Source organism: Branchiostoma floridae, chromosome 15 (assembly GCF_000003815.2).
Source record: "Branchiostoma floridae strain S238N-H82 chromosome 15, Bfl_VNyyK, whole genome shotgun sequence".
NCBI lineage: Eukaryota > Metazoa > Chordata > Leptocardii > Amphioxiformes > Branchiostomatidae > Branchiostoma > Branchiostoma floridae.
The window spans coordinates 13,332,039-13,354,025 of NC_049993.1; the positions used below are offsets into that span (position 1 = coordinate 13,332,039).

The 21,987-nt window shown below is 40.8% G+C and overlaps 3 protein-coding genes across 3 annotated transcripts; all 3 read left to right on the forward strand.

The window, feature by feature from the left end:
- The first annotated feature begins 171 nt into the window (after nt 1–171).
- LOC118432406 (tRNA:m(4)X modification enzyme TRM13 homolog) lies at nt 172–7,867 on the forward strand. The gene is made up of 13 exons (XM_035843966.1): nt 172–353; nt 522–568; nt 1,816–1,882; nt 2,179–2,244; nt 3,254–3,323; nt 3,617–3,723; nt 4,297–4,375; nt 4,502–4,590; nt 5,007–5,085; nt 5,215–5,289; nt 5,606–5,918; nt 6,699–6,944; nt 7,415–7,867. Exons 1-13 carry the CDS (start codon nt 225–227, stop codon nt 7,608–7,610), a joined length of 1,563 nt encoding a protein of 520 aa, XP_035699859.1. The 5' UTR covers nt 172–224; the 3' UTR covers nt 7,611–7,867.
- Nucleotides 7,868–9,941: 2,074 nt separating this feature from the next.
- LOC118432586 (protein N-lysine methyltransferase METTL21A-like) lies at nt 9,942–14,314 on the forward strand. The gene is made up of 5 exons (XM_035844217.1): nt 9,942–10,260; nt 11,212–11,317; nt 12,859–12,970; nt 13,288–13,436; nt 14,071–14,314. The coding sequence occupies exons 2-5, from the start codon at nt 11,225–11,227 to the stop codon at nt 14,308–14,310; spliced, it is 594 nt and encodes a 197-aa protein (XP_035700110.1). The 5' UTR covers nt 9,942–10,260; nt 11,212–11,224; the 3' UTR covers nt 14,311–14,314.
- Nucleotides 14,315–16,428: 2,114 nt separating this feature from the next.
- Nucleotides 16,429–21,447, forward strand: LOC118432655 (patched domain-containing protein 3-like). Its single transcript, XM_035844292.1, has 4 exons — nt 16,429–17,165; nt 17,581–18,226; nt 18,604–18,836; nt 19,347–21,447. Exons 1-4 carry the CDS (start codon nt 16,857–16,859, stop codon nt 20,982–20,984), a joined length of 2,826 nt encoding a protein of 941 aa, XP_035700185.1. The 5' UTR covers nt 16,429–16,856; the 3' UTR covers nt 20,985–21,447.
- Nucleotides 21,448–21,987: the final 540 nt, after the last annotated feature.

Sequence of the window (21,987 nt, forward strand, 5' to 3'; positions counted from 1 at the left end):
CATTTTACCATTAGGGGTGATCTGAGAAGTGTTTTGCCACTTTGAAAAATGAGATTTATTGCTTTATTCACACATATGAACCTAATTCAAGACCATAGATCTTTATTCATTAGTGTATATCTGACATAATAAATATGTTGTTGTAGAAAAATTTATTGTTATATTTAAGACAAAAATATTTCATATGGCATCCCGTGGATAAAGTAGGCTGTTCTAATTCCAAAATGGCCGACCAACAGCACCAAGAAAGGTGTGCTTTCTTTTTAAAAAGAAAACAGCGCTTCTGCAAGCTTATTCCAGGTCCTGGCAAGAAGTTCTGTGGTGAACACGCCAATTTTGCACCAGAAGATGAGGTAGCGGTGGTATTTTTATATTTTGCAGTGCCACAAGTTTGTTTTGAATGTTTGTAAAACTCGTGGGAGGGGGGCATGTATATGTAGAAAATTATGAAGCCAAGTTGTTTTGTTTACTAAAAAGTAAACGTGGTTGCCGAATTTTCTTCTTTGTTTTCTGTCTACTAGACTGGTGCAGGGCGAAAACGTGTGAACTGTCCTCTGGATCCAAATCAGTAAGTATCTGAAACGTGAACTAATTCAATATAGCTGAAATATTATAAAGTTAACGGCACTGAACTTTAATCCAACGCAACTTTAATCCAACACTTTTCAGAACCCATCTGTCAGTCAAAAACTAGCTCCAGTATGCAAATTCCTTTGAGTGCTTTACAAAACCAGTAAGGTATTCGACTTAAAACATTGTAAGTTTGGGCTCACAAAGATCGCACGTTGTAGCGACAAGTTAATCAACTTTCCGGTATGTTTTCCTGCCGTTAATCAAGCCGTGGGAGGAGGGCAGCGATCGTAATTCAAAGAAATTCTACTCTTCGTCCTCACATTACACATTCATCATCACAGTAAATATAGGGAAAAATGAATAAACAGTCCATCCAAGACAACCAACATGCCTTGAAGTGTCCCTCTTTCAAGTGCAGGGCCAGGCTTCTGTTACACAAATTCAGTGGAAATCCGAACACGCGCCATTTTGAATCATATTTCAGCACGCCCCTTCACCCCTATTCTTGAAAGTTCTCACACCCAAAGGCTAGCAGGACGGATCTCACCGGCAATACCAACATCCCCCACATGGGGGACGTGCTGTATGGAGTTTGTAGTGTGTTTTGCAGGAATATTTTTTGGGAGCCATTTACAAAACAACATATTTACCACCATTTGCTTACTAAACAACGGATGAAAAGTTTTATAGAACATCATAACCGTGTAGTAGAACAGCAGAATGGATTTGCCGTTGGTTGATGCATTTTCAGGCCATGTGTAGGTCGCGGCTATCAACAGTTTACTGACATGCCGATTTGCCAATTAAACCTTTACTAAGTGCCTGCCGTTTGATACAAATGTGTCCTTGTAAATATGAAATCCATAGATAAACAGCCTTGTTATATCATTGTGTTGGATTAAAGTTTCACTGGGAATAGAATCCCAAGGGACTTACTATCAGTTACACTCTCTTTGAAGTGTTATTTTCTTGCGACACCACAGAAAGTGGGAGACCAATTCACGTGTAGCAATGGCCGGGGAAACATAGTAAACAATGTACTAAACAGTATCTGGAAAGCGCAAAATCCTGCTTGTTTATTTATGGTTTAGTTTTGAATATGCTGAAATGTGTTCAGTGCCGTTATAACTTTATATTTCTGTTTATTCTTCTCTTTGATTCTCTTTGAAAATATTGAGATAGTTTTATTCATGATTTTAGCTCATCAATGAGTATGTATGTCTCCCTCCCTTCCTTCTCCAGTACCTGTTATGAAGACCAGCTGAAGAAACACCTGAAGAAATGCAACTCCAGACAAAAACCTTCACCGGTAATTCCTACAACTGTTAAACCATCTTTGAAATGTAGTATCCAAAATCTTATCCACTTGCTGGAGTAACTGCTTTTTGGAAGATGTTAAATGATCACTAAACACATTGTTATGACTAAAATGAAAAGTCAAATGGAATGTTATGAGTTCACAGCCTTTAAATTGTTGCAATACCACTTATCATTTTCTTACTCAGAAATTGAACAGATTGACACATTTGAAAATAAAAAGATTAATTAAGCAACATGATTTTTAATTTGATCGTATTCAGTTGTGTTTGCACCTGTATGTTACAGCTTTACATACAGAGAGGTGTGAACTCTGGTCTCAGCTGTGGACAGTGCAAGGAAGAGGATGCAAAGGTGAGCAACATCATGACAACTTTTCTATGTAAGATTGGTGACATGACAGGATTTGAAGCCGGCACCATATGGTTCTGATCCAAATACTGTAAATGTAGAAACTATCGCAGTGGTTTATTTAACATTCACGTTTTTTGTGGTGGTTGCTTCACCGCGAACTTAAAACCACCGCGAACATTTTTCTATGGCAGTAAGAGACTACAGAGCATGGTGCTAACACAAACTTAAAACCACGGCGAAAGTCCTTTTTCCCGCTAAGGCCACAGCAAGTAAATTTTATGGATGACATCCGCGCGCTCATTAATTTTCACCTGATTTCAGAAAAAACAACAAGAATTTTTTTTCTTCTTCAGGGAAGGCCGGATAGACGAAAATGGGTAAAGGTTGTGTTGTAACCTAATCACTGAATGTAGAATTGACACTAGAGACTCTGTAGCATTGACTGTAGTTGCAGAGGTGCAACTTGATGGATAGTTGTAAAAGTGGCACAACTATGGAAGCTATGAGTATAGTTGCCAACATGGTTAATGATACCAGTCTACCACACTAGTGTCACTTTAACTGAACTGGTGCACTTCTTAAATACAGGAATCAATGCCTTGTTGGCTGTGATGCCATATTTTGTCACTTCAAGTCTTGTTACAACGTCTATTTTGAAAATTTGCCATCTTGTTTTTTTTACCCATCTTGGTTTTTTTTCGCCCTATCTCATTATTTTTGCAGTCTGCAGAGGATGTCATCCATAAAATTTACTTGCTGTGGCCTAACATGAAATTAAATCCCAGTGAACTTAAATGCATTTACAGTACTTCATGCCACACAACCGCACATTCTATGCTCTTATATGATATTCTAACTTCTATGTCAATGTTTTATTTATTAAGGTTCTTGAATATTCTATGAATATTCTATCTTCTATGAAGTGTTTCAGAGATCTCACAAAATATGATAAACGATGAGCTAACATGTTAGTACCAGGGAGAATCATAATTATTGGTTTTTGTTCCAGATAAGTCATCATTCCATGAGCACAGAAGAACTGATGTCATTTGTAGAAAGAGTTCGTACAGCTTACAAAGGTAACTTCCAAAGTTGTTGTTTTTAATACAAACAAAATGTATTGGCAAAGTGAAATGTGTATCTTGTTCTATGGGATACATCCTTTTTGTACATATGCATGTAGAGTAAAAAAAAAATTGTCACAAAATTTTGTGTCTTATTGCCTAGTCCTATAGATAAGTTATCAGCTATCCAATACATACAATATATAGTCAAAGTATCACATACAACACCTGAATTGTGCATGCTAACTGTTATCGATTGTTAGTTGAAAAATGAGCATAAGATTAGAAATGTTTTACTACTTTTACAGGGAGTGTTTTAGACATCCCTGAAGCTGTACTATCTCACCAGGGAATGAAAGCAATGCTTGAGGATCCAGACAATGGAGCATCAGCACTCAAACACCTCAAACAACAGGTAAGTCTACCTGCACTCATCTTCAATCAGAACTAAATGTGTATGTAATTTCTTATACACCTAGCAACCTTTAGGGGGTATCTTAGTTTCTTACTGAAGCTTCGGTACATTTTTGGCAGCACTGTGGCTGAGCAGACTTTGACAGAGCACACAACGAAATTCATTGAAAAAACAAATCTTTTAACGCTTTGTGTGTTTTGTTGTATTTTTAGTCATGCTTTTACGTTTGCATGATATTCCCATATTAGAGTCAAGGACAACAAAGTTTCAATGTAGAACGCAGCAATATAATGCTGTGTGCATACCACAGTCCAGTGAGATACCCAAACTTTTATTTCTACCCAAACAAAAAGGGCTTTTTTACTTTTTTTAGTGCAACTTAGATGTAACAGTGTTTCTTGTTTTTTTAAAGGAAATGACATGTACAAAGCATTCTTAACCTTCTCCATGCAGTCTAACATGTTAATGAATGCATATTTGGTCCCTAATGTCTAAATAAACAGTCTGTAGGTTAAAGAAACTTTACACCCATACATCAAAGTAATGATATGTGTTTTTTATTTACATTTACAGGCTTCCCTCATTGGTCACCTAGATCACCTAGATCTGTTAAAATCTGACGTCTGCTTCATAGAGTTTGGCGCAGGAAGAGGTGAAAAGCTTCACTGTAAATCGTTCAACTGTACTTTCACAATGACCTTGTCACCTTGTACTTCAAAATCGTGATGTAACAAATATGTGTTTTTCTTTGTTGTAAAGCTGTTTGTTGTTGTTGTAGGAAGGCTGTCCCACTATGTACAGATGTGCCTCCCAGAACAAGCCGCCTCCCACTTTATTGTGATTGACAGGGCCAACACCAAACATAAGGTAAGGACAACAATCAAATAAACAATATACTCCATTATACTGTAAATACATGTAAGTTTGCAGGCATTTAATTTCACTGTTACAGTAGCAGAAGAATGGAGGTTTGCGGAGGTTTCGAGTTTGCTGTAGCGCTATATACCATAGTCACATACTGGAATGGAATAATGCTCAAATTTTTTTGAGTTTCAGTTTGTGGTAAAGCAGCCACCACAAAAACTGTAAACATTTCTGCACTTGCTTAGTATCCTTTGTAACATGTACTTACCCATTATTGCATGTAGTCAGAAGGAACAACTCCACAAACACTGTAGCAAAAGTGCTGTTTTTTTGGCAAAATACTTTCATGCAAGGTTCAGTGTTTCACAAAATTACAAACTTCTCATACTACTGCATATTTCTATCCTTTTTTTTTCCAGTTTGATAAAAACATCCGCCGTGGTGAGAAAGGACCAGACTTTGAGAGACTGAAGGTTGATATTGAGGACCTAAACCTGGGTAAGTAGTGCTGTTATCCAATTTAGCTTGTTATGCAAGTAATGCTATTTTCTACTATTTTATCTGTAACTGAATTTACAAAGTGTGTAAGATATCATTAAAAAATCTTTTATGTCATTTTGTTGCTAGGCTTGGTGCCCAGTATGGCTGAACACAAGGGACCAGTAGCTGCCATCAGTAAACATCTGTGTGGGGCTGCTACAGGTAATGTCAGCTTCTCTCTCTCTTTTTTCCTTTCTTCCTTTTTTATTCTTTCTTTCAGTTTTTGATTTGTAACTTTTGTTCTAGACACATTGTACATGAATCTATTAATTCTGAAAAAAAATCAATGTTTCTTTTGGCAAGCAAAAATATGTTTAGACCTATATCTAGTATCAAGATTAAATTTGTCACGTGTGGGTGTTATAGTATAGACATGAAATGATCTCCGGGCAGATACATTCATTATATCAATACCACAAATATGCATTGTACATCCTAAGCTATATTCCGTTGAAATTGAACTCCTTTATTTCTACAGATCTTACTCTGAGATGTCTTATAGAGACCCTTCACTGCAAAAGTTCAAGAAACAGTTCCAAAGAAGTTTTTACAAGTTCCTCCACAAGTGAGACAGCATCTAGACAACACCCAGTATCAGACAACATAGCCCAGGAGAGCAATACAACAGAGAAACAGTTAGTAGATGGTCCAGCATCACCCATTATTAGAGATACGGAGGAGAATAGGGATGACTTAGAAGATGGAAGACAAAAGGAAGTGTCAACAGCAAGAACAGACAACTCAAGTCCTCCATCCAAGAGATTAAAGGAAGAAGATGCTCAGAAGACAAGGTGAAGAGTAGACAGGTTTTGACTTGTAGAAATTTGCCCCTCTATAACTGACTTGTGCAATGTCTTCAACTTGAGACTCTCAATTAATGTCAGAAGGCATGAGGAGTCTTTTCATTTGTTTTCATCGTTTCAGAAAAGTATTTGGGGAACGACTGTGTTGATCAGTTATCCATAGGTTATTTTCGTTTGATTTTTAATAGTTTCATCAGGTTCGTAGATGAGTTGTAGATGAATGGATAGTTAAGTTCTTTGGTACATAATGGATATCGGAAAATCTTCTTTAGTCATGAACCAATAATGAGGGGGATACAAACTTAGTCGTGTTTGGGATCCCATTCATCCCTCTGAAGTGCCACCTAGCAGTGGAAGGAAGACTGCAAGTTGAGTCATTATTGCCCCGCTGAAGGTAGCAGAAGTACTACCAAAATATATTGTGATTCAAAGAATTTTCTTTTTGGTGATGCCATAGGGGCGGATCCAGTAGTACAGTACTGCAATTGAATTGTCACATATTCCAAAATTCCACTTATTCATTCCCAAGGAAATCTGTTTCTGGCAGCACTTAATGGGACTTAATTAACATATAGCAGGAAGGAACTCTTGGGGCATGGGATAGGTGGTAGGTTGTACACACGAGTATATTTTTACGTCGATGTAGGTTAGACATCCAGGTAATAAGATATGCCAAAAACCATATCCAGTTGCTTGAGTAACTACTTTTTGGCGAGTATATTTTTCATTACAGATTTCTAAAGATATTTCAAACGTTGTATTTTCCAGCCAAGTAGAGTGTATCCTGATAGCTCTGTGCTGTCACCACCGCTGTACCTGGACTAGTTATGTGGGGAAAGGTTTCTTCACTAGTATTGGCTTCACTGAAGAGGACTTCCACTTACTGAGGAGCATGTCCAGCTGGGCGACCTGCGGGTTTGCGAGGGGTCAGACAAAGAACGCGGGAGGGAATGAGGAAGAAGTGAAGGAGAACAGTGAAGAAGAGGGAGAGGAGGAAAAGTATGAACAATCAAAGTGAGTATTGTTGTATTTATTATTCTAGTATTAAGTGATCATAGTTGACAGGAGGGCAGCAAATTTGACTGGCATTGAATGGTAAAGTCGTATCTAATGGCACAGTGGCAAGACTAGCGGACACAATATCGAGACGTTATTGCTTCGATTCCCAGCATTTCTGGCTATACATAATGTCTGTGGGAAAGACACTTTATACGACTTTCGTTACTCCATCCAGGTATAAAAATGGGTCCCTGACTTTGGTAAAGTAAATGTTAAGTATAGCAGATACCCTGTGGTGTTCAATCGCATTATGAAGCAAGTGGCAGGACAGAGCTGGAGGGACTCTGTATCCTAGAATTTGAATATGTTTGAGTAAGAATAAAAAGAGCAGTAGTTTGTTAGGCTAGACCATGTGAAGGTGAACATTTTGATGATATGAATTTGCTTGCAAATGTTAGTCTTCTATATTTTTGGCAACCCCTCAGGGCAGCAGCCATCTGGACTGTGGAAGAGAGGGAGGAGATTGGGCGGCAGTGTAAGAGACTCCTGGACCAAGGCAGACTGTGGTACCTACAGCAGTGTGACTTCAACACTCAACTGGTGCACTATGTGGAACCAGATGTGTCATTGGAAAATATAGCCATTGTTGCAACAAGGAAAAAACCTACAACCACAACATAAGACATTGTTTGTGATGTATTTTGTCATGTTTTAAAGTCTCCAAGCAGGTGGGAGGAAGGATTGTAACAGTTCATAACTGAGTTGGCTGTCAGAAAATAGAGTCAAAGGCCATTGTGATGGTATTTCCCTCCGTTTTCCTTGTATGGGAAAGCAGATATAATATTTTCCTCACTATTTTTTTCTTGTTTTGCCATTGTACTCAACACTTTTTATAATGTGCTACATCGGCCAAACGACATGTGATTTATACGTTAATAGCTAAGGCCACACCAATTTAATTTCTTGGTTCACGGATTTTTTCATGAAAAATATGGAGCGAGAGGGCGAAATAAAAATAAAAATTGTAAAATGGTTGGGGTAAAGGTAATGGCTAATCCAAAACATAAAGAAAAAAAGTTTTCAGCTTGAAAAAAGTACAAAAACGCTATTTTTGTACAGTAACAGCACCTGTACCCACACTTTAAAGAGCTTATAATATAAAGGCCAATTTGCAACACCAGAAAGTTGGTGAATGGTTTCATTAATGGTGAACATTTGCTGAGTGGTAATTTTTATTTTTATTTTTTTTTCCAAAAAATAGGAGCATGCGAATCCGTGAACCAAGAAATTAAATCGGTGTGGCCTAATAGGCTTTGAAAATTTGCACAAGGATTTTTACGACCTTTGCTCAAAACACATATTTTTATGTTGTCAGTTTGTAAGTAAAGACGTGACAGAAATTGGACAGAAGTGACAGAAATGTGACAATTTTATCTAAGCAATATCTAGTGATGATTTTGCTTGAATGTCAGTATCTCTTTAAGAAGTCAAAATCCTTTCTGTGCTGAACATGTTTAATGTTTCATAAACACTGTTCCAAAAGAATATATTCATGAATTTCTCATTATCAAATAGATAAGAAAATGTGCCAATATTTTTTATCTTATGTTATTGAGTCCTTTTAGTCCACAAAATGATATTTAGGTAATCATTTATAGAATAAAGAAATGACAATTTCAAGACATCAAGATTTTTGTATAATGTTTTCCTGTGCTAGTACCATGTGAGTTTTTATTCATTATTTTTTATCATTCACATATATTTATTGAGATTCGGGAAAAGAGCACAATGCATAGAATAAGTTCTCCCTTCAAAGACCATAAATTATGAACGTAGTATTAAAAATACACAACAATAACAATGGGGAAAAAGTTATTCAACATTACATGTAAATATAAGATGCTTTATGGAAAGAAAGCCTAAACAAGACATGTCGATATTAAGCAAAAATCTACCTGTTAAGTCAAAGATTTGAGCAATATTGAATATGTTACAGTTTTGTAGCATTACGAATTAAATTTAAGTGTAAAATTGGCAAAGAGCATAGTGTAAATGAGTGGCTCCTCGCATTGGTAAAGAGCATAGTGTACTGTCATTGTGTTACTGTACATATACAACGTTAGAAAGAGATAACAGTATACTTCTTTGACTATCAAGTTACGTTCTGTTGACAGCTTTATAACCTTCAGATATATATGGCGGGTCACAACAGTTGTTGACATCTTCCGCCATACAAAGAGAGTACTGGGCACATTCTTGATCTAAAATTAGAGGACCGAAAATGTTCGGCGAGCCAACGTGAGCATTCATACAAGTACTCTCCAAAAGAACCTGTAAATTTAGGTTGAAAGAGATGACTATGGACATTTAGAATGCTATATTAGAAGTATAGTTAGAATGCTAAAGATCTATCTAGTACGTGTTTATAGTTATTATTGAAAAACTATAAGTGTGCGTAGAGACGTTTTATTGCGTTTTTTCCTTTTCTGTTCTTATCAATAATAGTAATGATACAAACTTGTGAGGGTAAGTGTTTATAGTCTATGGCATTGTACTGATAGCCACAAAAATGGCTAACCAGTTTGGACCGGCATGAACCTGCTGTCAAAGCCGGAACTCTGACCTTAACCGCAATCCGTCCAATTTAGCTGTCAATCAAAACGGCTACCAGCCAACCATCTATCTTCTTACTGCAGCTTTGATATTCGGTAGCAAGACTGACACAAAGTTTCCCACCCAAGTTTATATCTCATATCTCACCAATAAATCATTAATTAAAATCTATTTGTAATGACACATCGCGATATTTTCAGTGTCGTTATAAATTCTTCTTTTTTCAAATGTTGACATGGTTTAGGTCATTATTTGGAGGGTTTTCTTGCGGCTTGTACCTAACTTGTAAAAGACAGCAGTAGCCATGGGAATGACCTTACATACTAAATGTTGTCGTGGATTTTTGAGGATACGTGTAGTTTTGGTGTTAGCAGGATTTATAAAAGGCCGTCAGGGAATTTTGCCGACGGACGGAATGTTGCTGACGGCCGGCGTTGTGACAGCTGTGCGCGGGGCCTGTCACAGGACTACGGGCAGTTAGACTCCCAGTCCCATCTCATACAAGCCAGTGAGTCTTATATTTGGAACCTTTTTATTGCTTCAAGGCTACGCTTCAGGGTTAGTTATAGCCGCGGCACAAACCCGCTGCGAATGCCTTGACCGCCGGCCCGAATGAGGTGACCATTTTCGGAGTTGCTGAGTGAGTGAGTGAAAATTTGTTGGTCCGTCACCACGTACTTCAAGTCAAGGCGTCCTTGGGTGCTGTCCAGTTATAAAGGTATCTATTTTGAATTGAACTACTGTTAAATAACGGTTGTCATGACGATTATAACACCGGTTAGTGTACAGAGTCTTTTCCAGCAATTTTTTTAGCAGAGGTCATCATATGCCTCCAATATTGCATCAGCTTTCGATTCAATGGGCATCAAAAGTTCAATTCTTTATCCACCTGCAATTTATTTTAAAACTAATAATCAAACTCTGGATTTCATAAGCTACAGAGTAATTTTAACCCAGCAAAAACCTTGGTTGTGGAGTGGTCGGGACGCCAAGTTGCGGGAAGGTCCGGGATATATGACAGGGGCTTTACTTCCATTAACATTGTCGTCAGCACAGTTGGAGTTCAGACAATGTGATAGATGCTTGCCACACGGGGTGGAGTACACAACTCATTATTTTTGACGCACAGACACAAATCATCATCGGGGAATATAACAGGACTGTTTCGAATTCATATACAACGTAAAAATGATGTATACATGACGGTGAACCCTGGCTTAGGTCTCAACTAGGGGTGGGTACCGGTACGAAGAACTGTCCTATTCAGGTCAAGAGGATCGGGTCCGGACCTGAACCTGAACCCGAACCTAGACCTAATATTGTGAAAAGTTGTGAATGAGCGATACGCAGAACATCATCATAATGGTCCATTTTGCTACAAAGGAATCTGTCTGGTGGAATATCTGACTCCCACTGGCGTTTAAAAAGCCTGTGTTCATGTAAACTGTTTGACTAAAGAAACTTGGTAAAAATGACTGTAAACTACTTCGCTCTTGCTATTTTCTTGGACTAGGAAGCGCCAAAACGTTTACGTTTTAGCGCCTGCCGATATAATGTGTTCTTTTTCTAATCGGTCCAAAATCCGGTCCACTGATTAGGTTGTAATCCATGCTCACATATTAATAGGGGAACGAATAAGTTGTAGGATTTTTGTCTCTCTTTTCCACAGTTTGACAAGCGAGATGTCTGGACCGACGTTCAACTTCTGTGGGCATGACGTCATTATCCACGAGCAGCTGGCGGACTGTGGAGTTGGGGCGACGATCTGGGATTCGGTAGGGCACATCAATGTTCCCTCGTTCGTTCGTTATAGCCTCTACCAGGCATTCCTATGGGGATACAGGGGTTGTAGAATTCCGCAAAACTTTTGAGAATCGGGAAATTGACCAGGGGAGTCACGGACACGGTCCATGCTGCGCGGTCCATGCTGCGCGACTGACCAACTCTTTTGGTAGCAAAACTCCCCTGTTAAGTTATTATCTCTATAACAGCCAGCGAATTCAGTCTGGTAGAGACTACTTTCGCCAGTTCAGACACTTGTAGTACCTAGTAGCACATATCCAAGCTTCAAGTTTACTTGCTGTTTCTGTAGTAGAGTATATTTCTAGAAGAAGTGCATGGTTGCTAGCCCTTCACCACTTTTCTTGCCTGATGTACTAGTACCTCCTCGAACATGGGACGTCCGCCCTTCCGAAAGACGCTGTAGTCCCAACCGACATGCCCTACCCAGGTGTAGAACCGGGGTACCTCATCTACCAGCCAATTGGAAGCAAGAAGTTCAACTACGTACTATATGCGCTGCTATCAGTTGAGCCGCGGTTTACTAAAGAAGGTTTAAGACTTAGTGGCTTGTAAGGCCTTGATAGGGGTTGATACTGATAGGGATTTCACTTGACTTGAGCTAGCTATTTGTTATGACATAACTGGCAATGACAAACTGGAATAACTACAGAGTACGTTACAACAGATGACAGAATTTGACTCCACTGCTTTGAAACAGAACACTGGCAAAACTCAGCAGATATATGCACAGCCATTTATAATTCTGGGAAGCATTTCTCATAGCATTCTGTGATATATTGAGCTGTCAGTGGGATACTTGAGACGTACTTACGAACTGTACGAATTTCAGCGGGCGATGGTCAAGGAGGATGACTTGTTGTCGCTTACTCAGGGCGCCATCCAGCGGAAACGATGGAATCATGCAGGGGTTAAAAGCTTTTTGCGACGTCTTAGAAGCGGAGCCGTTATTCTATCCTTCTTTTCGTTACACAGGTTTTGCCTACGTAAAGCACATTCTATCGACGAAAGTTCACGACCACCATAGAATCAACAGCACTGCCCATGGAAGGTAACAGTGATCAGCGGAAGCTTTGGGGTTATTTCTCGGTTTTCAGAACGTCAATCATCATGATATTCATGGTGCTTGTCAGGAGCGGCTCCTGGCGGTTTGTTGTCAAACAGCAGCCTTTGCCTTGTCCAAACTTCAAGGACCACCGCCCTAGCCTGATCATGACTGAATCAAGCTTCTCGGAGGCCCAATCATGCCCGACAGTAAGAGATTGTGTTCCACTTTCGTGGTTGCTCTGCAGCAACAAACTGCTAGTCGTCGACTCGTCGCTGTCTCTTTGTTGAACGCTGCAACTTTATATTGTACTATATACTTACCCCTTTCTTTCTTTTCCTTCTCTCCTTTTCCCCCCAGTCATTTTTGTCAACCCCAATAGCGATTCACCTCATTCTTCACGCAGTGACTATATTAGATCAGAAGTCTACCTTTCAAAATATGTATTAATTTTTATGTCCGTTTTTTCAGTCGATCATACTGTCCCGGTTCATGGAACAAACAGAGCTGGAGTTGGAAGACAAGTCCGTGTTGGAGTTAGGAGCGGGAACTGGGCTAGTCAGTATTGTTGCAAGCCTATTGGGTAAGTAAACAAATGAATCCCCTGTCACATACAGCTAAGCATGGCATCCCGTAAGTCATCAGAAAGGTCATTTGTGGTTGTGAGTTGGCCGAGGACGTTGTCTACTGCTAATTTGGAATAGGGTGAATTCCAAGCTACTTCCAACTGAGCGCCGACCTTGCAATTGGTTGGGAAGTGCTCGTGAGCAAATTTGTGGGAATGTCTTGAACGCCAAGTTGACGACCATATTTGTATCCAGCTGTGCTTGGGGGTGATTTGATTAGCAGTAGATCATATGTTTTAGAAAGCTTATGGCGTCCTCCGTCTCGTCTGAACAGGTGCTAAAGTGACGACCACGGATTGCGGGGAGACTCTCCCCTGCGCTCGGGGAAACGTGCCGAGAAACACCGAGCTCCGAGCCAAGCACGAGCCGGTCGTGCGCCGCCTGGAGTGGGGAACCACAGACCTGGACGACTTCGGTCCAAAGGTATACGCTTGTTGTTGTCCTACCGAAATCCATAGTACACGCCTGTTGTTGTTTAACAATTCATTCAGAAGCTTTTTTTCCTGGAAAATGTAGGTGAAATATTAGGTTGGTGGGACGGTGAAGAGTCTGGACCTGTAAATTTGGTAAGAACATAAGCAAACATGTTGGCACCGTTTAGGCTTGTGAGGACCTCTATTTGAAATGGTCAGTCCCTAACATGACGTCACAGATTCAAAATGGCGCCACCATATGAAACTTTGTGATATTTTTCTGCCGTATAGAAAATCTTAAAATTGAAATTTTTTTGATACTTGTACCGTTGTACGTAAGCTTAGCATAAAAAATACAGTTTTAACTGGACTTTTTAAAACTCTGTCATCCCCACCGTACCCATACTATCATTTCTAGTAGTTATCTTTAGACCGGTGTGCCAAATTATCTCAAAGAGCCACACCCCCAATCAAATCAGGCAACAGTGCCAGTTCGGAGGCTGAAATTTAATATGCTTTCTCCTTAACATACATATCGAGATACTGTATTGGTTGAATTTTTATGAAAGAAATTCTGACACCATAAATTTGCCTATTTTTTATCATATTGAATACGTATTTACAATTTTCAATGTTCTCTCCAGTACGACTACATCATGGGATCCGACATTATCTACAAAGAGGAGACCTTCCAAGATCTGTACAAGACCATCATGCACCTGGCCGGAGCGGAAACAGTTCTGTACCTAGCCGGAAGGATCCGGTTCTCCGTAGACGAAGACTTTCTGGACACGTTAAAACACGACTTCTACCTCAGCTGTGTTTATGAAGACACAGACAGAGAGGTGTACATATATCGTGGCGAAAAGTTGAGAAATTCATGAAAAATTAACAAAAACTGCTGTAAAACTATTCGACCAAGTTGCTTGAACAACTCAGGAACATTGTATACATTTAGTCTATAGCTTGTGGCTATGTACTTTTCTTGTCAACATCCAAGCGTCAAGTACCTCAAAGAATCCAATACACGTATCGAGAAGAGTAAGGGTGACCTGATGTTCGTAGCCATAGATGGAAGTCGAAGCAAAGTTGCTTTGTACTTTCAGGTATCAAAAAAAAGCATTTATTATGCTTTGCCTCAAGCATTATGCTTCAGGGAGAGAGAGAGAGAGAATCGGAAACGAAGAGAGAAAGTGTGTGGGTGCATGTGCGTTTGCGTGTGTGCATACGTGTGTGTGCGTGTATATGTGTGTGCGCACATGTGTGTATATGTGTGTGTGCGTGTGTGTGTGTGTACGCGCGTGTGTGTGTGTGTGTGTGCGTGTGTGTGTGCATGTATGTGTGCGCATGTGTATGTATGTATGTGTGTGTGTGTGTGTGTGTGTGTGTAAGTTAGTTTGTACACTGTGGGAGAGCAGGTGAGAGAATGTTTGTAAATGATGATACGCAATTCAACTTCCCTTTGTTTTTAGCCGCTGAATATTGTTGCAAGTGTGTAATAGTAATAATAATTAAAAAAAAATAAAATGTTGATATACGTATAAATGATCAAGCCTGTCTCAGTTTTTCCCTGCCATTATCTATTCTATCAGCCTTGGATTGCTAGGCCTCCAGTCGGGTGGAAAAGGACGCATGAGGTCAACGGAAGGTCCAGGATGTGTGCCGGGGTTTAGTCACCTTGGGCCGCAGGCGTCTTTAACTGTCCCTTTCCCATCCGGGGCGGTGCCCTCCCCTGTATTGTACTATTGTTGTGACGTAATGCAGATACGTACTACTAGACTAAGTATTACTCACAACGTACGTACATTTAATTTGGTACATCAGTATCTCACAAAGACGGCATAAGAAGGAGGGTGAGTACATATTCTCAGTACTTGTAAGTAGTTGACGTATGAATCATTTCTCAGCGTTAGATCTGTCAAAATAGCCCCATTCACATTAATATGTTTGTTATCTTCAACCAAAAATATGTTATTCTTACCTGAGCCAAATTTCTGTAATACCACGACCCGACAAAAATGTATACATAGAAGTACTAGTCGTGTATGAGAAGGTGTTGTTTTATGTTAGCTGTACTCTGAACTGTATCTTAGAGCTGATATTTTTTAACCCCGTGCAACCATAACCAGTCCACCGTGGATTGGCCGGGGTTTCTTCGGGGCAAGAGAAGCTTTCCGCCGCAGGGATAATCTTTTGTACGCGGTAGTTGTACGTATTTGACACGGTTGGAGTTCAATTGACCAACCCTAAAAAACTCATGCCACCTAGAACTACTACCGGGTGCCAAAGATCATACTGCACCCGAAGAAAGCTTCTCATGCTCCAAAGAAAGTCTAGCCAATTCACGTTAAACTAGATGTCATTATATGATATTTTGTGATTTAGAGAGGAAAAGATAGCGACGGAAAAGTCAATATATGGTGGTCAATTCAGTCTTTGGGACAATATTTTCATCTACAATTGTGTTAACCAACAGATTAAGAACAATTGAGCTGAATTTAAACTGCAAGAAGAATTCGTGTTTAGTCGGAAAATGTCTCATTTTGTTGAACGTACGTCGTGGGAAAAATCCAGGTTTGTGGGCGAAGTCTGCAGACGCCATTGTTGGTGGGTTGAAGGACCAGTTTTCAGACCATATATAGATTCATAATTGTTGTTGGCCTCAGATGACCTTGTTGTCGCTATGCGACTGCGGCTTAATGACCTGTGACTCAACATATGCATGATGGCCTTGTGGTTAGGATTGAAAGGTTATGGGTTCGAACCCCGGGCTCTAGCATGTTCAAATATCGTGTCCTTGCTTATGGAAAGGCACACTCGATTGGGTATCTAGCTTCGAATGTTTTTTTCTTTCTTTGATGGAATGTGCAGCCCTTGGTCATGTGTATCTGTATCTGTATCCATATAGCCGGTATAACTACCCTTCGGCGTAACACACAAGCTTCGCAGGCACGCGGCGCGACAGCAGCTGGTTGTATTACACTGAACGATCCGTTACGACTTTTGCACATCTATCTGCAAGCTTTCTTTGAAACTATCCAGAGAAGATGCCCATGCTGTGCTTGGTGATGTGTTTTACGGGATTTAACGTCAAATCTAAAGTACGTTAAAAGAACCCACCACACTTATGGAAAAGAGTAGGGATTCTTCCTGTGTGAGTGGATCAAAACTTACAGTCTGATATTACGCAGCTGCAGCTTGTACCTACTGTACAAAGGAAAAGTGTTACGCCTTGAGGTGGTTTGAACTAATATATAATGAATGACAAGTAATTTCCATGGCTAGAAATTATGACATTCTCTTATAATTTCTGTTCTAAATGAAAATCTTGAAATTCTTTTACTTTCAGAACCCGACCGTTGGCGATAATTTCAAAGGAAAGTCTAGTGAATTTCAACATTCAGTGTGAATCTTTAGTACATATAACAACATGATCGCGAAATACATCGATGTAGTGTTCGGACGTGTGTTTTACAACTTGGGTAAGACAGTCGCCAGATGGCCGGCTCCTTTCGTTCTCTTACCGCTGGTCGCTTCGGGACTTCTCGGCTACTTCGGTCTGAGCCAAATCGTCATAGACGACGCCTACATCTTCGTTCCCGACGACGGCCGAGCGTTACCGGACGGGGAGGCGTTAACAGCGGCCGGCTTCTCTCCGTCAGGTGACGCCGTGACGGAGCTAATCGTCCAGGCTAGAGACGGCGGCGACGTACTCTTTAGAGACGACGTCGTCGAAGAGGTATGTAACGACCGTGACCTTTATTTGCTGTGTGAATAAAGCATGATTAGGTTAGGCCATATGGGAGGCGGGGCTTGCATAAATTAGCTAGAATAGGTAAGTCCTGATTGGCTAGTGAGAGTAGCCATATTGTCACCTGATTGGCTAGTGGGAGTAACCAATGTTCACATGTCCTTGAGACTCAGGTACATGTTGGTTAATCTCTCTGTAGTTTGTAAATTGTATACACTGTAGTATAACACTTATACCTACTATCTCTGTATCGTATATAGACCTGGCCATGGTATATCTGACACATTATCCCAAGACTTGTATCTGTACACTCACTGTAAGCTGTATAGACTGAAGTAACTTTGTGCTATGGATTATGATTATCTAATATAGATCATAGGACCCAATCCTCTACATGTTACAGGTGCTACGACTGCATCACGATCTGACAACTGCAAACACAACGTCGGGAGAAACCTTCGCCTCTCTCTGTTTCCGCGACCCCTCTACTACTAAATGCGTTCTGAGTGGAATTCTACACTTAATGGTATCATTCGGTTCAGGATCCAAGCTTAGATCTTCTACGAACCTGATCTACCCTTACCACAACCCCGACAGAGCAAACTTCAACATCGGCACGTACTTTGGAAGCGAACTTGGCGGGGTAGAACTTAGCACAGACAATAGGACAATCCTATCCAGTAAGGCGCTTCACCTTGTTTACAACGTGCAAACAAATCTTGGCCAATGGATTGACACATTTCGTCAAGTGTGTTCAAGATTCGAGTCCGAGAAAATCACCGTCAACTACCTCACTGTCAGTTCGGTTGACGATGATGTAGCCAGTTTGCCGCCTAGAGTAGCTGTGTACATTGGAGCGGCCATAGGGTTGCTGATTGTTTTCTCTGTGTTTTCGTGTATGATGCTGGACTGGGTTCTCACCAAGCCGTGGTTGGCGGTGATAGGCGTGTTGTCGGCCGTTCTCGCCATCGTCTCGTCTATCGGAGTGGTGCTCCTGGCTGGAGAATCCTTCTCTTCACTCACAACAGCGATACCGTTCCTGCTACTAGGTAAGACGCCCCTGAGGCGTCGCCAAAAAAACACTGCTTCGCGATAACAGTTTGTCAGTGTCCTTATATATGAACCGCCATAGGTTAAGCCGAGACGTCAAAACCAGCCGAATTATAACCTCTGCTTGGACATTAGGCATATCGCACCTCTCTAGACTAAACGAATATCCTATGGCGTTTCAATAGTTTGAGAACTTAAAAGAGCGTTGTTAGAACACTGACCGTCAAACTTCTATCGCGAAGCAGTATTTTTTGGCGACGCCTCAGTGGCGGAGGTACTGAAGGACACGTATCTTCTTCTTTATAAATCCCGGCAATTAATTATGGGTTTGCAATAGTAAAACCTGTTTTGTTTCATGATTGCCCTTGTTGTTTAGGTATCGGTGTGGACGACATGTTCGTCATGATCGCCGCCTGGCGGAAGTGTGACGTAACACTTCCGGTGCAGGAGCGCATGGGACGTGCCATGTCAGACGCGGGGGTGTCCATAACCATCACGTCTATCACCGACTGCCTGGCGTTCGTCGCCGGCGTCATGAACGTGTTTCCCTCCGTGCGGCTCTTCTGTATCTACGCTTCCGTGGGGGTCGCCTTTGATTTCTTGTATCAGGTATACGTTATACATAAAACATTATGGTTTGGCCATGTTGGTTCTATTATAAGGATGCCATCCTCTGGGAACCCCAAAATTGGTGCGATCGCGTGAATAAAGCAATGTCTTTATCAAGAAATCTAAGTGGTCAGGAAGGTTGCACACAGGGTATGGTATAACGAACAATAGATTCTTTATTTTTGTTCTTTCTCAACTTCCTCTTTGACATTGGAATTAACTTCGACACTCTACAACATTAGTATCCGTTTCCCGACATTATTTTTTCAATGCACGGCATATATTGCATATACTTGTTAATTTTGCGGTCTTGGAGGAAACTTCAAGTCTAGTGATAGTGGACTCATAACAATGAAACAAAACGTCTTAAAAATCCATTTATCATTTGCACTTTTTCAAAGTTTTCAACAAAAATACTAGGTGGCGAACCAAAACAGAAATGTAAATCAGAATAAACACGGATATTTTGATATGAGATGTTTTCACTTAAATTTTTCTTTCCGCTTCCAGATCACCTTCTTCGCTGCCTTCATGTCCCTGACCGGGCGCCGAGAGCGGGCCAACCGCCACTGCTTCACCTGCTTACCCGTCCTCCCCAAATCACAGGCACAGGACAAGAGCGCCGCCTACCGACTCTGTTGCGCAGCGGGCGTGTCCAAACAAGAAGGCGTATTCGACAACCCCTCCTCTGAAGAGTTCAACAAAGATCCTTTGCTAAACCGGTTATTGTACAATTACCTCGTTCCTTTTATCCTGAAACCTTGGTCAAAATTGGTCATATTTCTCTTATACGCTGCATATCTTGGGGTAGCGATTTGGGGGTGCCTTCAAATCCGTATAGGCCTTCAATACCAAAATGTGGTAGCGGACGATTCACACGTACGGGGCTATTACGACGCAGAAGAAACGCATTTTCAAAAATACGGCCGCAAAGTAGACATCTTTGTAACCGAGCCACAGGAATATTGGACAATAGACGTGCAACAGGCTCTTTTGGACAAACTAAAAGCTTTCGACCAGAGCCAGTATTTCTATGACACCTCAGAGACCTCAGAAGTCTGGTTACGAGATTATCTTCGCTTTCTGAATCAGACTGGCAACTCTCATGCAGCCACCAACAAAACGTCGTTTTTGCAAATTCTGATTTCTCAGTTTTTGCCAACGGTCGGGCGGGAGTATTACGGGTCTTTGAATTTTGCAGACAATAATACTGGTATAACAGCGTCCAGATTTTTTGTTATACCGAAAGACGTAACCACAAGTGAAAGAGGGAAACTTATGATGATAGAGGCTCGTAGCATCGCAGAACGCGAACCTCTGAGAATGAGAGCGTACAGTTTTGACTTCTTTCTATCAGATCAAGTCGTGACGATCCTCCCAAGCACGCTGCAAACTGTGGGCATTGCCGTAGCGATCATGTTCGTGGTGTGCTTCCTTCTGATTCCGCATTGTGGTGCTACTTTCCTCATCACCTTTGCTCTTGTATCCATCAACGTGGGTCTTGTGGGATACATGACGTTGTGGGGGATAAATTTAGACCTTGTCTCTGTTCTCTCTATTCTCATGTGTATCGGATTCTCTGTGGATTTCTTTGCCCACATAACCTACGCCTATGTCACTTCTAAAGAAGCAAAGCCTGTGGAAAAAATCAGAGAAGCCATGCGTGCTGTTGGCATGCCTATCGTACAGTCTTCCCTCTCCACTATCCTTGCTATGTTAGTCCTTGGCTTCTTTCCGGCCTACATTTTTCGGGCGTTTTTCAAGACCATCTTTCTGGTCATGGTCTTCGGTGCGGCTCACGGACTGGTCATCCTGCCCATTCTACTGACCATCCTACCTACGTGTGGTCAAGGGAAAGTTCAAGACGTTAGTGAAACGGCCAAGGAAAGTAGTAAGAACACCGCAATATCTAACAGAGGCTTTCCCCACCCTTCCTATTACACTAGGCCTCACTCGGCGAGTTCTTATATGCAGGAGAAGACGCCAGGGATAAATGGTATGAAACCATCGACTTCTTTGCCCAATTTACGCCCTAAAGTCGGACAAGACAACCCGTATCTTACTCCAGAAATGCGCAAATGGATCAGATGGGTGGGCAGGCAAAAATCTGGCGTGGATAACCCAGCTATGGAATCAGGCAACCCATAGACGTAACAGTGAACAACTTTTAAATTTTTCTAATGCTAGCTTATGATACGGTTCCATTTGAAAAAAAGGCCCCCAACGGGCAGTTTTCTTGGGTTGTTTTTCTGCACTTTCCGGTGTGAACCCTACGTGGCCCCTATTTTGGGGCACGGACTGGTCCCAGGATTTTTTTAATCTCGCGGGCTAAAATTGACTCGGGAGCCGACAATAAATAGACGCCGTGTCCTATGTTTGAAACACCAAGAGGAACCCCCGTGATATCCGGCAGTCCATCGGGACAAATGTCTGCAAGGCCTCAGAGCCCGGCCGGGCTACGCCCCGTACGGGCACCGGTGCATAATCATATATAAGACGTAAGATATCGCTGTCTTGGTGTGACTGAAAATGCCGTCCTGTTTTTCTGTACTATATGTAATGACTATTTTGAGAATAAATTACCCATATCATGCTAGATTTCGTAATAAACGCGAACAACCTGTAATTAATTGCGCAACACCTACTTGTTACTGTATTGTTGCTATCAACTTAACTCATTGACAACTGAATTAAGTAAGATATGTCATATTCATTTTTTACTTTTACAAGGTGCTAATGCCAGCATTGGTATTTATCTATATTTCCAGTCTTTTATTCAATAAAATTATATGTAAATGCAAAAATAGAGTTTTGTTTTCTACACCATACAGTAAAATAGTTGATATATATTATGTCAGATAAAAATGTAGGTCATTCTAGATAGTGTCTTTAGTTAAAACTCAGCTTCTCTTGGTACATGCATATGCACTGCAAGTCTTCGTTCCCTTTGTTCATGATCGCATACAGGGCCAACGTTATTTTCTTTAATCACTTTCTCTGAAAAATTGCTGATATCATTAATCACAAAACAACAAGAAAAACAAAAACACAACGCCACGCTTCCCGCGTTGAAAAAATACCTTTATCATTTGATCTGCTTTTCTTCCCGAAAAAGCAATAAGTCAAAGAATCTCAGATACTAGTACCCCCG

Coding starts and splice junctions, on each gene's coding strand:
- LOC118432406 (XM_035843966.1), top strand. CDS start 225: ATGGCCGACCAACAGCACCAAGAAAGGTGTGCTTTCTTTTTAAAAAGA. Junction 3,324..3,616: donor AGTTCGTACAGCTTACAAAG/GTAACTTCCAAA, acceptor CTACTTTTACAG/GGAGTGTTTTAGACATCCCT. Junction 5,919..6,698: donor GAAGATGCTCAGAAGACAAG/GTGAAGAGTAGA, acceptor TGTATTTTCCAG/CCAAGTAGAGTGTATCCTGA.
- LOC118432586 (XM_035844217.1), top strand. CDS start 11,225: ATGTCTGGACCGACGTTCAACTTCTGTGGGCATGACGTCATTATCCAC. Junction 11,318..12,858: donor GGGCGACGATCTGGGATTCG/GTAGGGCACATC, acceptor CCGTTTTTTCAG/TCGATCATACTGTCCCGGTT. Junction 12,971..13,287: donor TATTGTTGCAAGCCTATTGG/GTAAGTAAACAA, acceptor TCGTCTGAACAG/GTGCTAAAGTGACGACCACG.
- LOC118432655 (XM_035844292.1), top strand. CDS start 16,857: ATGATCGCGAAATACATCGATGTAGTGTTCGGACGTGTGTTTTACAAC. Junction 17,166..17,580: donor GAGACGACGTCGTCGAAGAG/GTATGTAACGAC, acceptor TACATGTTACAG/GTGCTACGACTGCATCACGA. Junction 18,227..18,603: donor GATACCGTTCCTGCTACTAG/GTAAGACGCCCC, acceptor CTTGTTGTTTAG/GTATCGGTGTGGACGACATG.